At 34.0% G+C, this 27,204-nt stretch overlaps 1 protein-coding gene across 2 annotated transcripts; it reads left to right on the forward strand.

Annotated features, from left to right (window-relative positions):
- The first annotated feature begins 21,105 nt into the window (after positions 1–21,105).
- LOC120080133 (pentatricopeptide repeat-containing protein At1g71490) lies at positions 21,106–24,732 on the forward strand. Of its 2 annotated transcripts, none has more exons than XM_039034702.1 (4): positions 21,106–21,442; positions 21,858–24,125; positions 24,393–24,400; positions 24,502–24,732. In XM_039034702.1, exons 2-4 carry the CDS (start codon positions 22,037–22,039, stop codon positions 24,568–24,570), a joined length of 2,166 nt encoding a protein of 721 aa, XP_038890630.1. In that variant the 5' UTR covers positions 21,106–21,442; positions 21,858–22,036; the 3' UTR covers positions 24,571–24,732. The 2 variants fall into 2 exon arrangements, with proteins under 2 accessions (XP_038890630.1, XP_038890628.1); XM_039034700.1 differs by having other exon boundaries at positions 21,878–24,125.
- Positions 24,733–27,204: the final 2,472 nt, after the last annotated feature.

Raw genomic sequence — 27,204 nt, forward strand, 5'->3', positions numbered from 1 at the left:
TATGCTAAAGATTTGAAAAATTATAAAATATTTTAATATAATATTTAGTAAAATAATCAAATTCAGAGAAAATTCGAAAAAAAAAATATAAGATTTTGAAAGATTAGATGCAAAAAGAGTGTAAGAAAGAGTGATAGTTATGTAATCTGAGAACTGTTATTTCTCACTATTCGCTCCGCTCGCATCCCCTCCCTCAACGGCCGTGTCCTCATCTCTGCCGTATCGCCGGTAAGTGGTTACCGTCTCTCTCTGTGTTTGATCTCTCCCTCTCTCTCCGCGTCACTTTCTCTCTCAGTTTAAATTTGCGGCCCGACGGTCGCCGGCCTGCTGTCCACTGGTTCTCTTTCGTTTGACAGTGCCGGTTTCCCTTGTTTGAGCGTTCATTTACACTGCCCACGACCTGTTGGACATTGAATCGATTTACTTACTTGGTTTTGGTAATAGTTGGAATTTAATTTTGAGGTAATTATTTTGGTAGATTGGGAATCATTGATGATATTTTTGGTTTTGCCAAATGCATCATGATTGAAAATATCTTTTATGTGTTGATTAATGTAAATTATGTATGATATTCATTAACAGTTTCATGTTTTAGCATGACTAGAGCTATGTACGTTTTCCTTTACTCACCTTATAAATAAAGTTAAAAGTTAGTGTTGAAGTTTTTCGTTTTAAATTTCATACATGGAGTAATGACTCAAGACGAAATCCAATCGACACATTGTTAGACGAAATCCAATCGACACATTGTTAGACATATTTAAATAATAGTATATTTAATTAAAGTACGACTATTGGATTAATAATTTATCATATTAAGTTATTTTATTAGATTGAACCTTTATTATGTAATTTAATTAATTAACACCCTAAATTCCTAATTGAATAGTATGGACTTAATGGGTAGAAACGCATTTCTAATTAATTAGAGTTTAATTGAAATTCTAATTGAACTAGTATATAAAGAGACTTAAGGGCTATAGTCCCCGATCTATCAAAACACTCAATATTTCTTGAATCCCATCTAGAAAAAGATCCCACTAAGGGTATTCGGAGTTTTGGTTGAGGAAGACTAGTCATTTAAAATCATCGTCATCCCGACGCTATCATCAATCACAATGGAATCTGGTATGTTATTTATTCTTGACAATTTAACATGAATAATCCTAGGGTTAAATCTATTTAATATAGATTTAAATATTTATGCTATCAAGTGGTATCAGAGCATGAATTTCATGTTGGATTGTTGGTTTATATTAGTTTTTCATTGGTATTGTGATTTCAATTTTCGTTTTGGTAAAAGAATTTAAAGATTATTTTTGTTGTGGCATGAAAACCGCCTAAAAGCAAAGCCCACAAATTGAATCGTGTTACCAATTGTTTAGATTTTTTTTTTTTGTTTTTTTGTTTTTTTTATTCTTTTAGCAATCTGTTGTGATTAATAAGTCAACATGAACACAAATTTATTTTTCTGATTAATAGTAAGCATGAACACATATTGTGATTAAAAGAATTAAAAAAAATAATATGCACAGATTGTGCATATTGTTGTATCGCCGACAATTGCCAAAAAAAATTTCCATGGCCGCAAGTTTCTTTCATTAGTGGTGGAAGCAAGGCTTCAACGCCGATGGTCGGCAAGCTAAGAAACTGCACGTCGATTGGAGAATCAAATCGGTCAATTGCCAATTGAAAATTTGTTGATATTGTTTATTTGATCTTGTCGGTGGTTCATGATCTTGATAGTTGATAATTGAGTAAATTTAAATCTAGTTTTTTAAATTAAGTTTGTGAATTTGAATCTAAAGCTTGATTGATGATTCAAGTTTAAATAAATTAATTATATTGTGAATCCAGTTTTAATCACGTTGTGGTTTTAAGTTTAAATTTGATTAATCATGTTGTGGATTCAAGATTGATCGATACGGTAGTAAATTTAAATTTAAATTTGAATTATTTTTTTGTGAATTTAAATTTAAATTTAATTGATTTTTTTGGTGAATTTGAATTTAAAGTTGATTGATAATGTGGTCAATTTAAATTTAAATTTGATCAATTTTTTGGTGAATTTAAATTTAAATTTGATTGATGTTTGGGTGAATTTAAATTTAAATTTGATTGATGATATTTAGTGATATTCACATGTTTACGTTGCTTTAATTGTATTATGTGTATGCAATTATTAAGTGAATATTGGTAAAGACTATTTGGTGTTCTCCTTTATTTTTGGACAATAATACTATTATATTATTATCTTATATTTTAGATTGGATTAGTCAAAATAATATGTTACCAAAGTAGCCTCTGTTATCTAGATTAATTTTATTCTAAAATATAAGATGTGTATATTCATGAATTTATGCAAATAATTATTAACCCAAAGGAAGATAATTATTTGGCCAAAATTGTGAGTATGCATGTGGTGATGAGTATATTGCAATATGAGGATGTCCAAAGAAAGCCTATTTTTTTTAGAGGGTTAATTGTTAGCACTTTGATTACTACGTTGAGAGTACCGATGGTATTTTTTGCCCTGGACATCAATATTGTGCTAGGTATCTTGTTAAAGGGGCCCACCATATATGTGTTATTTTGTTATATTTTAATGGATTGTTTTTAAATATAGAAAAATAAACCAAAATATTTACAAGATATAGCAAAATTTTAGAACTATCAAAATATTTACAAGATATAGCAAAATTTTAGAACTATCAATGATAGACGCTGAAAGATATTGATGCTATCAGTGTCTATTATTGATAGTTTTAAAAATTTGCTATATTTTGTAAATATTTTCGAACAGTTGTGGTGTTCAAAGTACTGACAATTAACCCTGTCAATTGGATGCACAAGGTAAGGTAAGAATTGAATGACGAGGGATGTGAGTTAGAACCGGGCATGTCGTCTCTGGCAGTGGCAGTGGGAGGTCTCCGGTAAATTTTACAGGAGAAATTTATCGTCTCAGTTGTGGCAGTTGAAAATTCTGGATTTAATCCTCTTAAAGCCTTAAAAATGCAAACCGAAAAGGGTAAAGTTAATGCTCCACACTTACACATAATTTTCCAATCCAATAACTTTTCAAAACCCTTAAAACATTCATAAATTAGAGAAAAAATTAATGATGAAAATTTTCTATTTTCCATAAAAAAAAGTTCTCCCAATATTACAAATATTTAATTAAAGAATTGACACTTTTAAATCCAAAACTAAGAATTAAACTGCTGTAAAACAGTACAAACACAACCTTTTTAAAGCAAAACTAAGAACTAAAGTTAACATTTAATATTGAAATCAATTGGTAAGCTTTTTGTGCAAAAAGATCCAAAACAATCCCTAAATTGCAAGAAATTTAAAGTCGTAAATTTTGGGGGAAAAACCCCACACTTGCCAACTCTTTAAATCATGATTAAGAACCCTAGAAAAAGAAATTTTGACTAAGAAAAGTAGCGGAACCATAATAAAACTTTTTATAGAAAATATTAAAAATTGTTCGATCCCAAATTAACAAAAGAATTTAGAATTCACAATCCCCTTTAGCAAAAACGTCAATAGCCAAATTGAAAGCAACACTTACTTTTTTCTTTTTTTCTTTTCTTTTCTTGGGAGGAAAAATCTAGCACTTCTTCTCTTCTTTCTTTGTAGTCAAAAGCTTTCTAAAAATAGAGTTAGGATTTTAAGTGGTGTTTATAAAGAAACCCTATTTAAAACCATAAAGGTTTTTTTTTATTTTTTTATTTTAACTAAATAAATAAATAGAAAGATAAATATTTTCTTTATCCTTTTATTTAACAAATCATACTAGATAAATTTATATATATGTAAAGATTTTCCTAAAAAATCCTTTTTTTTCATTTGTTGCAGTTACCCATTTCATTTTTTGTTTTTTGGTTTTTGAAAATTAAGCATATTCCCTTCCCATTTCTTACCATGGTTGAATTCTTAGCCAAATTTCAAAAACAAAAACAAGTTTTTTAAAGCTACTTTTTTTAGTTCTCAAATTTTGACTTGAGTTTTTAAATCATCAATAAAAAGTAGATAACAAATTAAGAAATTTGGATGTGAAAATAATATTTATATGCTTAATTTTCAAGAATAAAAACAATGAACTAAGAGCTCGTTTGATAACTATTTAGTTTTTTGTTTTTGTTTTTTTAAATTAAGCCAATATATACTACTTCCAACTCCAAATTTCTTTCTTTGTTGTCACTTTTTACCGATGGTTTAAAAAACTAAGCCAAATTTTGAAAACTAAAAAAAAATAGCTTTTAAAAATCTGCTTTTATTTTTGAAATTTAGACAAGAATTCAACCATTGTACTTAAAAAAGAAATTGAGAGAAAATAGACTTAATTTTGAAAAACCAAAAATAAAAAATGAAATGATTATCAAACGGTCCAAATAGTTACCAAACGCGACCAAATGATTCAAACGGTATCGAAATCATTACCAAATGGGCCGGTTGTTCGCAAATATTTGTTGAGATTTCTACATAAAAGGCCTTACGAATAGACACAAGTTTTGAACATTTCATTTTTTTACCAAAAAAAAAAAAAAAAAAAAAAAAAAAAAACTATTTGCCTCTCTATTTTCACTAATATAAGTGACTATTTACAATTTAGCCCTCATATACGTTTATATATATATATATATATATATAGATATTATTTATGTATTTCTCTCTCCTCCATGCATATTCTCTCTCCCACGCATACTCTCTTTCCCTCATGCATATGTTCTTTCCTCCAATAATATATTTCATATATTTTCTCCCCCATAATTCACAATCATTTCTTCCTCTTCCCTCTCTTTTCTCCTTCCTCCTTCCTCTCTTTCCTGATGTGAGTTGTAGGCAGTAGACAATGGTATGGAGTGAATTGATGGCTCAACACAAGGTGTCACGAACGACTTGGGACAAATCAATGGCGTAGACATCATGGGACGAATCAACCATGACAGGTTGAGTAGAATCGGTCGATGGCATGGTGGGGCAAGCAAATCTGGTCGATGATGACGAGGAGAAAGATCCATGACAGTCATGACTAAAGAAGAAGAGGTGAAGATTGAGGGTTATGTATTATAAACCTCCATAGGAAGATGAACTTTATTTTTTCCCTATTTTTTATATATATAGTGATATATATGTACATTTTTTTTAGCTTTTGTAGGAAATTGTAAATGAGTTTTTTTTTTTTTTTTTAATTCAGACTTATTATATTATGATATATATATTGTTGTTAAATAAGATTTATGACGATTTATATATTATAGTATATTTTATATATTGGTTTATACTGTGATTTATGTCAAGAATTGAGTCAATATCTAATTTGTAAACTGAAGTATATTTCATATATTGGTTACAATATTTTCAAATACCTAACAAAATGTTCTAAGGTATATTTAAAATAATCATGAATCTGTTAAAATGTTCTAAGGTATATTTAAAATAACCATTAATCCGTTAAGAAAAAACCAATAAATTCATATGTACAAATAAGCAACGGAATATAAGTGAACAAACAATGAAATATTTCACATAATAACAAAAATCAACATAAAAAACTAAATAGAAAATAAAATCATATTAAATGTCATTTTCTCTCCTCAAATAAAAATGGAAAAAATATATCAAATGTATTTTATCTTTACAATCGAAAAAGAGAAAAAAATCATAACAAATGCATTTTCTCTCTTCATAATAAATGTATTATATGGTTATTTATGTCAAACATTGAATTTATATATTGTGGTATATTCTATAGAGGAAAAATTAAAAGGATATTGTACTTTTAGAAACTATTTAGGAAAATATTGTTGTTTTCAAACTATTTGTAAAAATATCGTTGTTTTAAATAAATCGAGGGTTGAAAATTCGACCTGGATAGGTCAAATTTTGATCCCTCGACCTTCCTTTTTTTTTCTTGGGAAAATATTGTTGTTTTCAAACGGATTCTGTCATCTCAGCAAGTCTGACTAAATAACGAGCTAATGAATCTCCTTCTTTTTGCCGCTAACGAGCTAATTAAATTCGAGAGCGAGATTATGAGAGACAGTGAGAGTTTGAGAGAGCGGGATTTTTAGCGGAATGAGATTTTTGAGCGGAGGAGCGAGAGTGAGCATGAGCATGTGAGCGTGAACGTGAGCGAGAGTGAGAGCGAGATTTTGATAGAGAGCGAGAAATACCGTACAAATTTTTTTTTTTTTTTTTCCTTTTTAATTATTACACATTCCGCCTTCTTCTTTCTAATCCTTTCTTCTTCTTTTTTTTAACTTTCCATTTTATAAAAAAAAAATCTAAAAATATTTATTTATTATTTTATTAAACTCTAAAAAGAATAAATTAAAAATAAAATAACTCATAAAAATATAAAAAATGTAAATTAAATATCTCATTTATATAAAATAATTACAAAAATCAATGTGTTCTCAAGACGGATGTCGTCGATTTCGAGCTGGCTTGTGCGTCGTCGACTTTGAACTTGAGGTTGCTCGGGTTCTTCTTGATGTTGCTCTGGTACCTCTGCAGGCGTTTCATAATATAAATATTCATTATGCTCTCCACGACCCCGACCAGTGTCCATGCACGTATGAAGACGAAGGACCAACCTCTGAGTCATAATCTCCTGAACCAAATGCTGGATCATCATCATCGGACTAACATAATCAGTTTGACTCTGCGTCTGCGTCATAAGGGGCAACTCTTCTACATTATGTGCAACCTCATCAACTCATCCTCTTCCCAAACAGGTCCTCTACGTTTAGGAGCTGGTGGAAAGAACAATAGGTATAATCGTACATATAGGAATTAATCTCCATATCACTTGGTTGTACACTACATTATAGCAGGAACCTCTAGTTCGGACATTGTCGCAACCGTCACAAAGTCTACTGTTGTTCAACTTCTCTAATGAATTATTAAAAATTAACAAATTTAAAATAAATTTAAATTAAAAAAATAGATTATATTCATTCATTTACTACAATGTCCCCAGCTTGCTCCCGACGAGTGATGTAGCGGTCCTTGTGATATTATTATACCAATGGAATTATGATTCTGGAGTGACATCTACGTCAAACTATTCGAGGCCCACCACTGTCAATAATACCTTGCACAGATAGTGCCATTTCGCACTACCAAGAATTGCAAACTTTTTTAGACTAATCTCCAGCCCTTACGTCAATATCATGCCAGCATTTACTGGTATTCACAATATTCAAGGCGATGGGATATTGCTCGAAAACCGAATTGTCCATCACCCTGTCAGGAAGATGCCACTCACCAAGTTGAAACATATGAGAGGATCATCGTCCGCCATATGTTTTAATCATTCATACAAAATTAGGCAAAGTATGCACAAATAATTTTGTACGGACTCCCAAATAACCTGAAACACAAATCATTTATATTAGGAGAAATTAAGACAAATACAATTAAAAATGGGTAAATAAAATAACAAATTTTAGGTTTAGTGAATGTACCTGTCAGGTTGAAAGCAGATCAACATGTATCTTACTTTTTGATACATGTGTGGCTTCCTAGTCACACAAATTTTGTCTCTCTCACACTTAAATTTTTAAATATATAATTGAGAATTTAAATGAACTAGATCAGTTATATAAAATTAAATTGAATTAAAAGCAACATACCGAGAAATCGTAGGCTCCGTCCCAAACTAACTGAGCGTCATTAACATGATGTGCTTGTTGGAGCCACTGTTGAAATCGCTCCCAAGCCCATAGTTGCAAAAGTATGAGAGGCCCAGCTATCTCTCAAACCTCAGGTCTTGTTGCTTTTTGCATTAGTTGTCTTACAACCATTGGCAAGCATGGCCCACCCTCACGAATACCGCCGCCCATCATTGGAGGTTAGGCTAACGTGGCAGAGAACATCGAGTGAACAAAATGACGTTTATCTGAAAAACAGACTTCCATCCATCATTTGTAGTATATATGCTCGCGCATATCTTATGAACGGTTTTCTTCGCTTGCATCATCTGTGAGCTCACGAAATTGTCCAGTGTCCCTAACCATTTTAACTTAACCTCAATCCTTTAATCTTGTCGGCAGGTGGGGTCGCACCGAGGTACAGTTGACAAACTTCTAAACCTAGTTCATTCGTACATCACTCCAATGACCGGGCTCACCGTCAACAGGGTAACCCCAACAACACTTTCTATGACTTATAGAGTGAATAGTGGCACTCTCCAACGATCATATGGGAACTGTATGCGTCTCGGCCTCCATCTCTCGACCCAAGGCTATGATCAGATGCCAGTCCAACGAAATAAATCCTGGCCTTCTCGGACGTCTACAAAGATATCTCCAGTAGTACGAATCCGCCAAATACAACATATGATCGATGAATTGGACTGGTCGTACAAAACATCGGGATCAAAGGTCCTAGGGGTATTTTTGATGCTCCAATGCATCCCTTATTTCTGCTCTTCTTTTTTTCTCAAAATTAGTTCATTGCATTTGAAAAAATTGTTATCTGAGCAAAAAGCATTTATAGGCAACATTTTGAGCTTCTTTGAGACCTCCATTTATGCACCTCTGATAGATTTGTCGTCATTCCACCATATCTGAAATCCTCCTCATGTGTAAGTCAGTTGCTTCTAAACTAGTGTTGTTCAAAAAAACTTAGACAGCTTCGTTTATTTCTTTTGATATCTTCAAATTGCTTGTTGAACTTTTGAATATTGAAATGACACCCGACCATAAAATAAACTGACCACCCGAAAAGTTCACGTTATCACAACGAGAAGGATTGGACAGGAATAGCTACTCAATAAACGAATGGTGGATTTTGTAACCAGTTAGGAATAATCGAAGGAAGTGTCCCTTCCGTTCAAAGACGAGCTCCAGATAGTTAGGGATTGATGATAATAATATAATTTTTTTTATATATTCATTTTATTGTAATATTCAATTTTTTTTATTATAATTATTGGTTATATTCAATTTCTTTTTATAATAATTACTTATATTCATTTTTTTTTTTTTTGTAATCAATTAAAGTTTTACATTATAATAATCTAATTATATTCAATTTATTAGTATTAATAATCTAATATATTCAATTTATTCAATTATTGTTAATGATATTCAATTATAGTATAATAATCTAATATTATTCATTTGTTGTCTAATGAATTATTCAATTATAGTATAATTAATCTAATATATTTCAATTTATTGTCTACATGATTTTCAATTATGGTATAATAATCTAATATTATTCAATTATAGTTAATGGAATTATTCAATTATAGTATCGATATTAGCTTCTTTTTTTTATTATATATATATATTATATATATTATATATATTATATATATTATCTATGGAAAGTTCAAATAAAGTGAAGACTCTCGTCTTTCCTAAGATCTCGCTCCCTCAGTATTGCTCTCTTCTAAGGAATCTCGCTCTCGCTCTCTTCTGTTATTTGTTTTATTTTTTCATTAATTGTATTACAGCTTCAATCTTCTGGAACATCACAAACACTTTTTTTTATTATGGATCTACTCTTTGTTCGTAGACAAAGCTAATTCGGGAATTGTCTTTCATTCTAAGGCATAATTGTATCCATGGCTCTCATATCTCGTGAGTTCGCTCCCAGAAATATAGCCATTCCCCACCGCCCTCACGTCAATCCCACAAACCCTCCCGTCTAATTCGAAAATTGATAACAAAATGCATAAGTTTGTTAGACAGCAGTTGCGAGTACACAAATCTAGCTTATACCACCTCATACTTTATTTCCTTATGAGGAAAAAAGAAAAGTAATAAACCTTTGCAATCTCGAGGTGGATGTGTGTCGAAACTTCAACCATTCGACAACCTAAGCGAGATTCCTAGATTTTCCTTGCGAGGTTGAAGTTTTCGGCTTATGTTTGTTTTCCAACGGTTTTTTCTTTGTTCGTCGAGTTCTCAACGTTCGACCTCTAGCCTCGGATTCCCAAAACAACAATATTTCTCTAATAAGTTTCAAAACAACAATATTTCTCTAATAAGTTTTGAAAACAACAATATTAATATTAAAGGTCCTTCTATAGATTGGTTATAATATTTTCAAATTCCTAACAAAATGTTCGGAGTGATATTTTAAATAATCATGAATCCGCAAAAAAATGTGTAACCAATGAAAACAGAAAAAATTCATTAAATGTATTTACAAATAAATGCATTTTCTCTCTCCATTTGAAAATATGAAAATGAATCTTTTCTTTCCATAATAAATGTAGTTTGAAAATAGGAAAATATATATAAAAATCAGAAATAAAAATAATAAGAAAAGTTAAATTTGTTCAAAAATAATATTAAAAGTTTTTCTTGAAAAAATTCGAATTTAAAGACATTTTTGAAATATAAGACCTAAAATGATTTTTATGTAAAAATCATATTTGTTCTCGGAAAATTGACAAAAATGACCTATTTGGAGTTTGATTTTGTATCTGACCTATTTTTTAAAAACAAGTTTTTTTTTACCCCTTGATGATGAAAATGATGTAAACATGGAAAATATTGGTTATACAATTACTCTTATGCCCCTTATTAAATTCTCACCTTCAATTTCAACAACCAACCTACCAAATTAATTCACAAAAAAATTATTTTATCCAAAATTAATTGACAAAAAAAAATTTCACATTCCAACACTAAAAATTCTCCACCGAATTTAATTTGTTTGCAACCCCACAAAAAGTTCTCTTCACCAAATTATTTCCAGAATAAAAAGTCTTTCGTCAAGTCTAAAACTTGTATTTCACGAAGTTGTAATTTTGTATACTCCGCAAGAAAGTATGTATTTCATTTTATATGTATTTAATAGTTCGATAATTTTTGAAAAAAAATTGACAAAAATAATGACCTTTTTGGAGTTTGATTTAGGCTTTCTTTATTGATTGTTTCTTTCTTTCTTTCTTTCTTTCTTTTTTTTTTTTTTATAATGCTCTGCATTTGATATTTATATAAAAAACATGAAAAAATAGTTAGACGATCGTATAGCAATGTGAAGAAAAGTTAAACGATCGTATCCCATTTTGAGGTTCAGTTGCTAAGCGATCGTTTAATTCCAGACGTTACATGATGTGAAGAAAAGTTAGACGATTGTATAGCAATGGGTGCAGGTCATTGTGATGTTGAACGCTAAACGACCGTGTACCTGCGGGAGCTAAGCGATGCGTTTAAATGCTATATGATAGCACTACACGATCGTTTTAGCTTTGGCGTAGGAACTAAATGATACGTTGTATTTGCTAAATGATGCACTACATGATCGTTTAGCTATGACGCGCGCTAACGATTGTGCTCGGTGGTAGACGGCGGGGCCGTATGTGTATTTCAACCTGGTATGGGCGGAAAGAGAGGAAAGGACAAGGGGGAAGCGACAAAATCGGGTAGGAGTAGGTGGCGCCTAGTCCCCGATCGGGTATTGGACCGAGAAGAGGGAGGGCACCGGGTAAAGAGGAACGTGCGTGGAAGTATTGAAATTGGCGTAGAAACTAAACGATACATTGGATTTTCTAAACTATGGCAACTACACGATCGTTTAGCTACGATGCGCACTAAGCGATGCGATGAAGTGCTACGCGATAGCACTGAGTGAACGTTTAGATGTAGAGTTAAGCGATCGTGACATGGGAACTAAACAATACGTTGGATTTTCTAAACGATAGCACTACACGATCATTTAGCTACGACGTGCGCTAAGCGATGCGATGAAGTTCTATACGATAGCGCTGAGCGATCATTTAGATGTAGAGCTAAGCGATCGTGGAGTGGGAACTAAATGATACGTTGGATTTTCTAAATGATGGCACTACACGGTCGTATAGATGAATTACTAAGCAACGCGATAATGTTCTATACGATGGAGCTAAGCGACCGGTTTTCTCAAGGTCTAATCCGGTTCAGCCTCAAAGGGTTTTTGAAGCAGTTTATGCCCCTTATTAAATTCCCACTTTCAATTTCAACCACCAACTACCAAATTAATTCATATTCTCCACCTAAAATTAATTTATCCAAAAACCATTAAACAAAAACTTTTCTCACCAAAAATTCTCCACCAAATTTTTTTTTACAACCCCACAAAAAGTTCTCTTCATCAAATTGTTTCTAGAACGAATTCGCGAAGTCCAAAGCTTGTATTTCATGAAGCTGTAATTTTGTACATTTCGTCATAAGAAGGTATGTATTTCATTTTTATATGTATTCTCAATAGTTCACTAATTACTGAGAAAATTAACAATGCCCTACATTTTATATTTATTTATAAATTTTTAGAGGTTGATTTTTGGAGTTTGAGTTATGATTGCTTTGTTAATTGTATGTATTTTTTTGTTAATAATGCCTTGCATTTGATATTTATTTATAAATTTATAAAAGAAATATTAAAAAAAATGTTATTTTTTTTATACCCGATCGGGTTTCACTGGGGAGGAAGCAAAAGAGTTCAAATTACCCGTCTGGGCTTCACCGGAAGCAATATAAATGTTTGAATAAGTTAGATTCCCGACTCCACTAGGTTACCCGACCGGGTGCACACAAAAAAACGGGTGGACCACCGAGCCAAAAAACATAATCATATTTTTTTTTGTTTTTTTAATTTTTTTTAATTGTATTATATTAATACATTTTTTATATAAAATTTAGGAAAATGCCTCGTGTTTGTATTTGTTTCGTTGGCATTTGGAATGAAAAGGAAAAGGATTACAATGGAGAAGAGTTGCAGGGGTTTGACATTGAGTTGGGCATGACCTATAATAAATTCCTGACCAAAGTTTATAGGATAAGTGGTATAATGTCGGATGAGTATAATCTTGTTATAAGATGTATACTTTAATTGAGATCCAAAGCCTCTACATTTGTAATTTGGAATGATGAAGATCTACACACATTCCTTACATGAGAAGAGGTCTCAATAATACCTCTTTACGTATCCACGCTTCCAAAGTGTTCAACAAACTAAGGATTTCATCCAAATAATTTATATGTTCGACGAACTGAAGAAATCCCTTCAACATCTAGGCTGGAAGATGGAGTTAGATAGTCAATTTTCCCCCATATATTTTAACCTATCATTTACTTCGTCGCCTAGTAATTTGGCGAGTCATAACTTAGGGGGTGATGTAGACCAAGGTCAATATTTCAATGATTGGTCTTAGAGGGAGAAGGACGATGAAGAAGAACCCAAGATTAGCACCCACCAAACACCTCATGCAGAAGAGCGAACAATCGAAGACTACGGAGGCTCGTCACATGCAACGGGTCGTGACTTGTCACATCCTTCTAGTAGCACAATCACCATGTCAGGTCAATCTTATTCTTCTGAAGATGTGCAAGTTGGTGACATATTTATATTTAAGAAGGATTTAAAGATGTGGTTATCTATGTTAGCAATTAGAGAAAACTTTCAGTTTAGGGTGAAGAAGTCGACCACAACATTATGCAAAATTGTATGCTTAGTTAAAGAATGAAAATGGAGACTTCGAGCCACTAAATTGAAAAATTGTGAAATATTTAAGATCTCTAAGTATGACATTGTCCACACATGTAGAAATGAAATATTGACTAACGATCATAAACAAGCTTCTAGTTGGGTTCTCGGATATTTAATTTCGTCAAAATTTGAAGATGTTAGTCGTTCATATAGACTGAAAGACATTGTCAAATATATAAAACAAGAGTATGGTGTGAGTTTAAGTTATGACAAGGCATGGAGGCAAGGGAAGAAGCGTTAGTGCTTGTTTGGGAGTTATCAAACGAATCGTACAAGAAGTTACCTAAATTTGGTGAAGCCTTACAAATTGAAAATCCTGGTTCAGCTTTTAAATATGATCTACAAGAAGATAAATATTTCAAGCACGTCTTTATGGCTCCTGGTGCTTCCATTAGGGGGTCTCTAAACTGCATGATGGAACACATTTAAGGGGTAAATACAGTGGTAAACTCCTACTTGCGACTGGGGTCGATGGAAATAATCAAATATACCAAGTTGCATTGAGTATATCTAGTGGAGAAACTGATGAATCTTGGGTGTGGTTCCTTCAGCAATTAAGATGTGCAATTGGGTAAGTTCATGATTTGGTTATCGTATCAGATAGACACCCTAGCATAAAAAAGGTAATTATCACAATCTTCCCAGAAGCATTTCATGGTATCTGCATCCATCATTTGAAAGCTAATTTATTAGTTAATTCTAAGAATAAAGATATTTTCGATATTTTCGATAAAACAGCCAAAAGCAAGTAGTGAGTCTGTGTTCAAGTACCATTGGAGTCAATTTGCAGAGTATCCAGGTGCATGCAAATACCCAGAGGATATTGGTCTTGAGCGGTAGGCTAGGGTGTACCAATGTAATAGAATGTACAATCAAATGACAATAAATCTCGTCGAGTGCATAAATGGAGTGTTAAAAGATGCACGACAGTTACCAATCACTTCATTTCTAGACCATATTAGAGGTTGGTTACAAGACTTGTATTACAAACGTCAAATGGAAGCATCAAACAGTACGTTAAGACTGTTGGACTATGCGATGGCAATAATTCGTGACGGGGCGAACAAAGTGAGCGACATGAAGTTCGGCCAATTGACCAACATGAGTACGAGGTGATAGATGGAGGTTTGGGAGGCCGTGTCAATATTCACGCAAGAACATGCACTTGTCACATGTTTGATTATTATGAAATCTCTTGTTCACACGCCATTGTTGCATGCAGGGTTTGAATTATTGATCTTACCTATAACGACCCGACCCTCTAGGACTTAAGTTAGGCCGTTACGAAAAACATACATGCATAGAACTTAAAACGACACTCCTTTATAGGGGTATACATAGTCTGGGTTGGGCCGGGTTGGAAGATTTTTGTGGACCAACCCAAAAATTTGGGTCAGCTAATAATGAACTCTATTAGTTCTTTTTTGGAGGGTCAACCCAACCAAAAATTTCTGGGTTGGGTCACTGGTTCTGTTTTTTTTTAAACTTTTATTTATATATATACATTCGGGTTGGGTTGGGTTGACCCGACCCTGAAATGGGGTAACCCGAGACCCAACTCGAATTTAATATTTTTTAACATCTTTAACCTAACCCAACCTTTGCAGTTTGGGTTGAATAGTCTGGGTTAGTCAAGTTATCGGGTTTTTTTAACACCCCTACTCCTTTATGATGAAATAAATGCTAAATAGATAAGGGGAGTTCAAAAGTCCTTTATTAAATGCAAATATTAAAAACAATAATAGGGTACCCATAAATTATAAAGGTTAATAAATAAGTATGAAAAACAATTATTAATAATAAGTTTCAAACATCAAAACTAAACATTAAAAGAAACATGTAAAGAACTCTAAATCTCATGATGCGGAAGCGTAAAAAACTAGTCCTAGTGGCTCGATCACGAATTCTGCTTGTCCATCGCCGGTGCATCTCTACCATTACCTGAAACAACAACATGAAAAAAAATGAGTATAAAATAAGTAACCCCACTACTGGGGTCAAGCTGAGCATCTATGTCCTCTAGATTCTCACCTTTGGCACATATACACATGAAACAAGAAGGAGACTAAGTCCTATCCTAGCCCACTACCTCTGATGAATCCCGAAGGAGACATAAACTGGTGAATCCCGAAAGAAACACAAACTGGTGAATCCCGAAAGAAACACAAAATCTAATGGACATCTAACTAATCAGTAAGAACATTTGCACAGTCTCAATATCATAATCATCACCGTACGAATCTATGACATACATATAATTCTCAATATCATGGCTCTACCACATACACATATACCTCAACATCATGGTTCTACAACATACATGTATACCTCAACATCATAGTTCTACAACATACATATATACCTCAACATCATAGTTCTACAACATACATTATACCTCAACATCATAGTTCTACAACATACATGTATACCTCAACATCATAGTTCTACAACATACATATATACCTCAACATCATAGTTCTACAACATACATGTATACCTCAACATCATAGTTCTACTACATGTATACCTCAACATCATCAGATCAAATATAATCATATGAAAGCACATACCATCTCATACTAGCATTTAAGTGTCTTTGTATATAATTAAATAGCTCAGATCTTGTATCAGAACATACTTTGATCATATCATACAATCAGTCTATCATGTTAATATTCTGTCATAACATACATTTATCATGCTAGCATACATTTAATGGCTGACCCGTGGGCAGTTCCAGTAGTAAGATTACTTACCCTAATAAAAAATACACAAATAAAATCAGACAACCAAACGATGACAGCGGTTTGAAGTAACAACCATAACATATGAATACAACCATTAGATTTTAGTCCAATAATAATTATGAAACCTCATATTCAAATCCAAAATACCCAAAAGCTTACTCAAAGAAACTTGATCAACAACCACTCTCAAGATTTCGACTCCAAAATCAAACCTTCAAAACATGAATTAAATGATTATTTAATCCAATAATCAATGGGTGTCAAAATCCTTCAAGAAATCCATCTCACAAAATCGACCTTACCTAAATCCAAGATCTGGTCAAAACCAAGAGTCGGCGGCAGAAACTGGCGAAGGGAGTTGAATGGCAGCCCCATGACAGAAACCCGAGCAATCCGTAGGACAGATCTACGATGGTGGACCGACGGCGCGAGGGTCTGCAGGGCTGGACGGATGAGTGGCGCGCGAATCAAGGGTTGGGCAGCACGCGGTTGCGAACGTGGACAAGGCTGGGCGGCGCGAACTGAAGAGCGGCGGCCCCTCCAGTTTGGGCTCGAAGAGGGCGGCGGCGCGACTCAGATAGCTGGATAGAGAAGGGTATGGGAGAGGGTTACACGGTGAGGTCTGTGGTGGCCGAAGGGAAGAATCAGCAGTGAGCGAGGCTGGGTCGGATGGGTCTTCATGCGTGAGGAAGAAGAAGAGAAAAGAAATCGGGAGGGGGTACTGTGCGAGAGGAAGAAGGAGAAAAGATCTTGTTTTTTAAAAGAATAATAATAATAATAATAACAATAATAATAATAACTAAAAAAGGAAATAAGTATAATTATATTTAATTCTTTTCCTTATTCTACTTTATACTATTAAATTCCTTTCCGTTTCAAAAAAAAAATTAATTCCTGCCATTAATTTTTAAATTGAATAATTTCACGCCAAAAATTAAATTCCCGCACTTATACTTAAAGTCCAAAATTCCAAAAATACCTTCCAACTAATAACAATTACTGAAATTCCAAATAAAGTTACTGAAATTACATTATTATAAAAAAAAAGTGTGGGGTGTTACACTACCTCTCTTTGTTCACGGGTATACTCTATTGATGCAGTGTTAGTTGTGTATGCTAAACCTGTACGACTACTTGGACACTTTTCGGAGTGGAAACAATCATCGACCTTTGTCGATGTTGAAACATTGTCTCCAAAAAGAGTTCCAAGAATAGATCGCCCACAAACAACAAGATTTCCTTCTACAGGTGAATTTCGTCAAGTCCACAGGTGTTCTAGATGTGGGCAACACAAAAATACTAATTACTTTGGTAATGGCAATTGGAATGATATTAACTCCTATTTATTTATTATCTATGTTACGCCATATGTTCTATGGATACAAGCTTTTTAATGCTCAAAATTCTTATTTTTTTTATTCGGGCCCACAAGAGTTGTTTGTTGCGATCTCTATCCTTATATCTGTCATAGGTATTGGTATTTATCTAGATTTTGTTTTCTCACTATCAGTTGACAAGGTTGAAGTTATTTTATCTAATTATTTTGCTAGATAGTTTTCATAAAAAAAATGAAACAGCAATTAATTATAATAATGATTTTTTATTTTTTAAATCGTTCGTTGCACAATAAAAAAAGAAGTCTTTTTTCTTAAAAAAATAAACAAATGAATTGGACTTCCTCGTACATTTGACTTTTGTGAGAACTATTGGATCACAACAAAACGACATGCAATCAACCTTTTAATATTGCCGAGTGAAGTATGGATATTCTTTATTTTGGATGATATTTTTGTGAATTTGGATGAGATTTTTGTGAATTTGGATAATATTTTTGTGAATTTGGATGATATATTTTTTTTTAATTTGGATGAGATTTTTGTGAATTTAGTATATTCTTGTTGTTTTTTTACATGCGCCCGACTGGGAATTGGCACCAATTTACATGCGTCCGCCCAAGAATTTGTATAATTTTTTCATTTTTGCATGCGCCCGACTGAGAATTGGCGCTAATTTACATGCACCCAGTCGAGAATTGGTATACTTTGATGAATAACAATAAATTTTATCTAGCAAACCACTCCCAACTATAAACTTTAAGTATAAATTTTCATTAATCACTTCAACTATTAATTACAAAGAAGTTTACAAACTTTTAAAACAACGCTTTATTTGCCCAGATCTGAATGACATATTGTCTATGAAAATATTGCATTCTATCTTGTGTTAAGGTGTCTATTTTGGACCCTGTTACATCATATTCAAAAAAATTATATGTGAACATACCATAGTCACCACTCTCATGTTGTTGAGGCACGAAAGCATCTCGACGTAGAGTCCAATGATCAATTAGAAGATTATGAGACTCCATTACCGTACCAACAATAAGTAGATCGGGAAAGTTTTTGTACACTGATCTCATTTCACGTTCCAAGTATGCATTCGAATGTAATGCGATCAATGAATCAAACACGATTAATGCTCTGACCTGGAAGTCTGCACAAAGAAGCACCCAATGCATCCTAAAGAGGTTGAAAGGCATGTAAACAGCATCGATGTTGCTCCAAGCTACATCGTAGTCAGTGTGTTTACCATGAACGTACTTTAATACGTTTGTCACCTTACTCCAATCGATATTATGGTGATCGCGTCTTAAGAAGTTTTAAATCAACGAGAAAATCAGACAATGGCCTAATATATAGCGTAACTACAATGTCAGATAATATACCGTAACTACAATGTCAACTATAGCAAATTTTCGATGACACAAACTTGGTTGGGCTTGCATTTTCATTTTTATGAACATAAACAATGTGTCTATTACCTGCACGATGAGAGTGTTTAAGTAAATAGGGACACATATATACACATGAGAATCTACATTAAAGGTTATATACCTCGTCATTCATCCATTGGGACGGTGTTAACAGACTATTAAACCATTTTTGATCCATTTGAGTATATGCATTCCTCCGAATCATCGTAGTAGGGTCTACGTTGTCCATCCACTTTTGAAATTTAATGATAAGATCTTCAGGTATGTTAATGAGGAGATCGTACTTTTGATTCATTTATTGTGTCATTTCAAGAAATTTTCAAGAAATTTTCCTAATTCGATCACTGTGACCTTCTATTACATTTACATTTTCCGTGTCTTGTGAACTTATATCAACAACCTACACAATAAAATTTGTAGTGAACTTATAAGAATAGTGGTGTTCAATCAACCTACACAAATGATGGCTATACTTCTATGTCAATTATAGAGTTATTCAATCAAATAAAGAATAAAATTATTATATATGTATAAAGAATAGAGTTATTCAATCAAATCAATGCATACTAAAAAAAAAACATAAAAATTATATATAAATATAAATTTTAAAAAATGGCCTGGCCCATACCCAGCCGGATACGGGGCCAAGCGAAAAAACAAAATACCCTTACCTGATCCAATATTGACCAGGCCAAATTCCCGAAGCATCCCCTACATGGCCCGCCCCTCTCTACCCGGTTCCTCTCCCCCTACACGGCTATCATCTAGTGTTTGCTGAAGCTAAATGATCATTTAGTACTATCGCCTAGTACTAAACGATTGCTTAGCTATCCCCTACACGGCCCGCCCCCTCTACCCAGCTCCTCTCCCCCTACATGGCTATCATCTAGTGTTTGCTAAAGCTAAACGATCGCTTAGTACCATCGCCTATTACTAAACGATCGCTTAGTACTAAACAATATGTTGGATTTTCTAAACGATGACACTACACAATCGCTTAGCTTTGCATCTAAACGATCGCTTAACCCTATCACGTAGCACTTCATCACATCATTTAACGTGTGTCGTAGCTAAACAATCGTGTAGTGTCATCGTTTAGAAAATCAAACGTATCGTTTAGTTCCCACGCCACAATCGCTTAGCTCTACATCTAAACGATCGCTCAGTGCTATCACGTAGCACTTCATCACATCGCTTAGCGCGCGTCATAGCTAAACAATCGTGTAGTGCCATCGTTTAGAAAATCCAACATATCGTTTAGTACTAAGCGATCATAGCTAAGTAATAGCTAAACAATCGTTTAGTACTAGGCGATGGTATTAAGCAATTGTCTAGTCCCAATACTTCCACGCACACCCTCCTCTACCCGATGCCCTCCCCCTACCCGGCCGTGTCAGGATTGAACGCCACCTACTCCTACCTGGGGGCAGTTTTGCCCCCTTCCCCCTCGTTCTTTCCTCTCTTTCCCGCCTATACCTGGTCGAAATACACATATGGCCCGCCCGGTTTACCACCGGGCATAATCTTCCCATTTTCCCCAAATCTATCCCAAAGCAACCTCAAACTTGCCCGCCTGGTCACATATCCGGTCACAATGGTATGAAGCCTGGCCGGGTAAGACCGATTTCTGGAAACGCATTTTAGGCTCAAACTTATTCAGAAAATGTCGAACATAATGTTTTTAGGAAAAAAAAATAACATTCAACATAGATCTAACATAGATTTCAAATATTCACACAAGAACACCTAACATAAACTAACACATTGAGTGAAAAAAATGAAAATTCATACCTTAGTTGAAAAATCCCAAATGATCTTTAATGAAAAGGAGAATGACAAGGAAATGTAGAATGGGAAAAGAGAAATGGAGTGAGATTGAGGACTTTTGAAATGGAGAAGAGTGAAAATGGAAAAGAAAAGTGAGGGTTTGGAGGGTTTAGTGAATTTTGAATTGTGAAGGGTATTAGGGTTATTTTCATTCATTTTCAAAATTGTGGGTCAAAAAAACAACCTTTTTAAAAATGGTTCAAAAGTCAAAATCAAAATTTGAAAAAGGTTATTTTTGAATTACCCTTTGTTCTCCGATTTATAACCCAACATGCCGTAAGTTATACCTGTTTAGGGTTTAATCTCTCTCTCACTTTCCGTCCGCCCTTTCTGTCTATCGTCCGCCGCGCGACGGTTGCAGTCCAGCCTTCCGTCGGTGTTTGGACCCGCCAGCAGTACACTACTTCTCTCTTGCTCCTCGGTGGTTTAACAGTGCCGTTTTCTCTCGGTTTTGAGCGTTCATTTTCGTTACCCACGACCTGTTGGACCTTGAATCGATCCATCCAGTTTATTCTGGCGTTTGATCCCAGTTTTTGTACAATTTGGAACACCGTACAGCATGGAACACTGTACAGCAAGGAACTGAGTCCCTTTGGTGAGTTTTTATGGGGCAGCGATGACCCTTAAGCCTTACCCAATTTGGTTAGAATCTTGTTAAATATTTTTACTATTCGATTTTGATTTGGGTGAAGCTTTGTGCAGCTCCCATGGGGAGATTAGGAAAGAATGGGCTTAGAAAAATCATGTTAAAGTAAAGAAATGATGGGTCTTGAGAAATCAGAAATGATAAAAGTAGAAGGGATGGCTTGTGTCACTGCACCTGTAAATTATAGGAATAAGTAGAATTATTATGAATCTACTTCTAAAAGTAGAGATGTTATGAATTTGATATTGGCGTGGCTATGTATTATCTAAGAATTATTGAATGAATAATTAAATTTTAATGTTTATGCAATGTTTATCATTCTCTTATAGTTCTTTATTTTTCTAGTATTTTGACATTTGTTTAGTTCCTTTTTGGTGTTTGCAGGGACATCGTATTTTTGTGGGTATTGTGCTCTCCATCGTGAGGCATATAATCTAGTCATCGAATCAAAGTTTCCTAGCTGTATACTGCAACTCAGGGATAAACCATGTTGTTGGTTCTTGCTTATCATGACCTTGCAAACAAAGTACATGACTTTTGTGTATGTCATATTCCTCTTCTCTATGCATCCTCAAAGGTCTTTCTATATATAAGCTCCAAACGTTCATACCTAAACCATGGAGAAATGTACCTGTGAGCAATGGTAGTAAATTTATGATTGATTCTATTTTTTCTTCCCTTAAAAACTTTGCCTCTAATGGTCAATTGTCTAAAACATTTGAGGCCTTCTCCCTCATTCGATTGCGTGCTAGTTATAATGATTCATTTGACCTCATCTTGCAATCCATCTCCATTCTTCTTGTATCATGTACCAATTGTAGCTCACTCCCACCAGGTAAGCAACTTCATGGTCACATTATCACGTCAGGTCTTGAGGAAGACTCTTTTTTGGTCCCCAAGCTTGTCACGTTTTATTCAAGCTTTAAACTTCTGCCTGAGGCTCATACCCTTGTTGAGACTTCTAATTTATTTCACCCCTGCGCTTGGAATCTACTCATCATATCATATGTTAGAAATGAACTTCATGAGGCAGCTATTTTGGCTTATAAGCAGATGCTGAGTAAAGGGGTCAGACCAGATAATTTCACTTTTCCCTCCATTTTGAAGGCTTGTGGTGAAACACGAAATTTGGAATTTGGTTTAGAGGTTCACAAGTCTATTAATGCTTGGTCAACTAAATGGAGTTTGTTTGTTCAGAATGCTCTGGTATCAATGTACGGAAGATGTGGAGAGGTGGACACTGCACGTAACTTGTTTGACAATATGCTCGAATGGGATGCTGTATCTTGGAATTCAATGATATCTTGTTATGCCTCCAAGGGTATGTGGAAGGAGGCATTTGAACTATTTGACGGCATGCAGAGTAAGTGTGTTGGGATTAATGTTGTAACTTGGAATATTATAGCTGGAGGTTGCTTGCGGGTTGGTAATTTTACTCGAGCACTCAAGTTACTGTCTCAAATGAGAAATCTTGGTATTTATTTGGACAATGTAGCAATGGTAATTGGTTTAGGTGCTTGTTCCCACATTGGTGCCATTAGACTGGGAAAGGAAATCCATGGCTTTACTATCAGACATTATTATCATAAGTTGTCCACCATTCAAAATGCTTTAGTTACCATGTATGCTCGATGTAAAGACATAATGCATGCATATATGTTGTTTCGGTTAAATGACGACAAAAGTATAATCACATGGAATTCTATGCTTTCTGGTCTCACACACTTGGACCGGGTTGAGGATGCATTGCATCTGTTTAGAGAATTGTTACTGTTTGGTGTAGAACCGAACTATGTGACATTTGCTAGCATTCTTCCTCTTTGTGCTCGAGTTGCAGATTTACAACATGGGAGAGAATTTCATTGCTACATTACTAAACGTCAAGATTTTAGGGATTATTTGTTATTGTGGAATGCTTTGGTGGATATGTATGCAAGGTCGGGCAAGGTTTTAGAAGCAAAAAGGGTTTTTGATTCGTTAAGCAAGAAGGATGAAGTGACGTATACATCCCTGATTTCAGGTTACGGTATGCAAGGAGAGGGGGCCAAAGCCCTAAGACTATTCGAAGAGATGAAAAGGTTCGAGATCAAACCAGATCATATAACTATGGTTGCTGTCCTATCAGCTTGCAGCCATTCAGGTCTCCTGGAACAAGGTGAACTTTTATTTGCAGAGATGCAAAGTGTGCATGGGCTAAGGCCCCATTTGGAACACTATGCTTGCATGGCAGACCTGTTTGGGAGGGTTGGTTTGTTGAACAAAGCAAAGGAAATTATCACAAGAATGCCTTACAGACCAACGTCTGCTATGTGGGCCACTCTTATTGGAGCATGTTGCATCCATGGAAACACAGATATCGGGGAATGGGCAGCAGAGAAACTTCTGGAAATGTGGCCCGAACATTCTGGTTACTATGTCTTGATTGCTAACATGTATGCTGCTGCAGGTTCTTGGAGTAAGTTGGCAAAAATAAGGACTCTTATGAGAGATTCTGGTGTTGCAAAAGTTCCGGGTTGTTCTTGGGTTGACGTTGGCTCTGGATTTGTCTCATTCTTGGTTGGGGACACATCTAATCCTCAAGCCCTTGAATCTAAGCTCGTGTTAGACAGTTTGAACGATGTAATGAAACAAGGTAGTCTAATGACGACAGATAGTTACGATATTGGTGATGACATTTTTTGAGGAACATCAAATTGATTACTGCTGATACTAACAGTATACGTGTTGGTTTTAGCTCTTGTTGTACCTTTAAAAAAAAATTAAAAATAAATAAATAAAAATTAACAAAGTTAGTTCACTTGCATTTTTATTTTTCCTTTCCAATGAAGTTCGGTTTACGCATTTGGTTTAGCTCGTCTTAAAAGTGGATCATGATGCTAGTTTTAATGTGCTATGCCAGCTGACCAGGTATGTTGGTTTTTATCCTTCAAGCTCAGTGTACCTTCTTTTGCATGATGTGAATTCCTGCATCTGGCCTTAATATAATGACCATTCCAATGGCCTTTCAGGCCAGCAGGGAGTTGAGCATCGACTTGCTTCTGCAGAACAGGATAAAACTTGCCATCACCAAATTGTAAGTATCCTTTGAATGTACATTGAGTGGTTGTTTGGGACTTGGGAGCTTTTTCCTTTATTATAAATTTATGATACTGTAGACGTTGAAGGTAAAAGTTGAAACACTTTCTGTTAAGGATTTATTACGACTCTTTGAGCAATGGAATTTTGTTTTAGAAGGATAATTTTACTTTCTAATTATGTTATTTTGAATTTAAAGAATTGGGATTTGATTTGAAGTATAGTTCTATTCATTTTAATAATTCTGTCATCCGTTAAAGATAATTTTAAGGAAGAATATTTTAGTTGTAAATGAAATGAACTAGAACTTCAAATTTTGAAAATTTAAATCATGATATGGATTTCTATGTATTTTCTTTTACGAATGATTTTCAAAAGTTGAAGATCTTCTGAGGGATGTTTTAGAAGTGATCTCTTTTTATATTTTTCTTCTAAAAGTTGAAGGGGCTATACTTTGAGCCACTTATATGGTTAAGTAAATATGTTTTTAAATCATTGCGATGAGGAATTTTTTTTTCACTAATTAATAGGTCGCTTTTAACTTTTATTGTACTTTCTCATTTTATTGATGAACTTGATGGTAATTGCTCGCATAAAACAATTTAATCAATGTATTTTCAATTTTAGAACAACTTAATTGTTATACTTCCAAATTTCCATGCGGTAAAAAATCCATCAGAATTAAATTCTATTTTTTTTATTGTTAATGATTTAGATTTTATAGCATACATGCATATTTGGTTTTTAATTGATTTATGGAAGAAGTTGTATTAAATCTTAACAACATTGCCGTGATAATTAAACGTCGACAGCATTGTGGAACACGTTTTTGTTGAAAACTAGGATTCACATACAAAAGATTGACTTGAGTTAGTTTTTTTAGAGGAACAATTGGCACTTATTAAATTTAGGACAAATTACAAAAATCATCATTAAAGTATGATGGTAGTTATTATAACTATACTCTTAAATTTTCAAATTTAAAAATTGAGCCTTCAACTTTATCAAAATGTTAAAATTGGATCCTTAAACCTACATAATTGGATAAATTATAATAATTGTATGAGTTTGAGGGTTCAATTTTTATCATTTGTGGGTTTAATTTCTACAATTACATTGTAAGTTTGAGGACTCAATTTTAACACTTTTAAAAGTTTAGGGGTTCAATTACTATTATTGAAAATTTAAGGATATAATTGTAACTACTACTATGTTTTAAGGGTTCATTTTGCAATTTATCCTTAAATTTATGATTGAGGAATTAGAGATTAGCGCTCCTTTGTGTATTATTTTGTGAAACCTTAGGATCGATACCAAATTGATTTGAATAATCCATATGTTATGGATTACACTCGCCCTCTTCTTTTCAACCATTTTTAAAGTTAAAATATTATTTTAGTCTATATTTAGATGTTCGGTTTTATTTTTGTATTTTCAATAAATTTTAAAATTAGTCATTATCATTCGTCTAAAGTTAATGTTTTTTAATCAAATTTGGTCAAATATAATTTTGATTCAAGAAATGACACAAAGTGAATATATTTTCAAAATATGGTATTCCATAACTTATTTTATTTTAGTTTACGTGTTTTCAAATACATAGTCGTTGATATAATTTTGAGGGACACGTTTTATTTTTATTTTAATATTAAGGATGGATGGGTTTGAACGTGAAATCATGCGTTAGACATAACTGATGCGTTTGCTCCCATGCGTCGGAATGATGATGCGTGAATCTTAGCATGCAATGACCACGTGTTCCTATCACAAGTTTTCTTACGCTTGCGCCAAGTATAACACAAACGCAAGTTTCTCGAGTAATCCGAGGTCGAACACAGGGACTTATCACTCAATACTATTTGTGAAGCGATGCGTTTGAGGCGATGAATAAGAATAAAAATAAAGCGAAGAAGGTTTAAATGTTTCACACACTACTCCTACTCCTAGCTAAACAGATTGAACAATAGAAGACTTGCAATGAAAATAAGTAGAGACACAACAACCATTGTTTACTATCTTAAATCGCCCGAGTAATCTCATCTCGTTGCACCAACGCATCACACCTCTAGGTGGTCAGTCGCATGACTATATCTCTATAATGCATGGTTGCGTCGAGCATACAATTGTGCCTATCTCTAGGAACTATGAACCCTGCTTAGTGCATTCCATCTCTTACTTTCGCAGGCGGTTAGACGCGGCTATTTAACTTATAGATAGGCGTTGCCACAGCCTTTCACTAAACAAAGAGGATTAACTCACTATACTCGCACAACACACACCTCTTGGTGGGTTGTTACATGCGTCCTATCTCTAAGCTACACGATTAAGCATGCGATTGACTTTGATAAATAAACGTTGAAGATAAACTATGATAGAGATGAAGATGATGAAGAAGACGATAATGAAGGAATTAAGATTTGCACTGATCACAAAATATCTTAATATCTCAAGCTAAAATTCAATACAATACAGAGATTAGAAGGGAGATGAAGGACTTTGCATCAAGGCTGTCGGTGGTGCCATGGTTGAATGGTAGAGATGTCTCTTTCGAGCTCTATCTCCGGCGATTGCTCCGATCGTCACTCGGTCTGGGCTGTGGAGATGAAGAATTCTCACTAGAAATCTCTCTCAAGCTC

This window comes from Benincasa hispida, chromosome 6, assembly GCF_009727055.1.
Source record: "Benincasa hispida cultivar B227 chromosome 6, ASM972705v1, whole genome shotgun sequence".
NCBI lineage: Eukaryota > Viridiplantae > Streptophyta > Magnoliopsida > Cucurbitales > Cucurbitaceae > Benincasa > Benincasa hispida.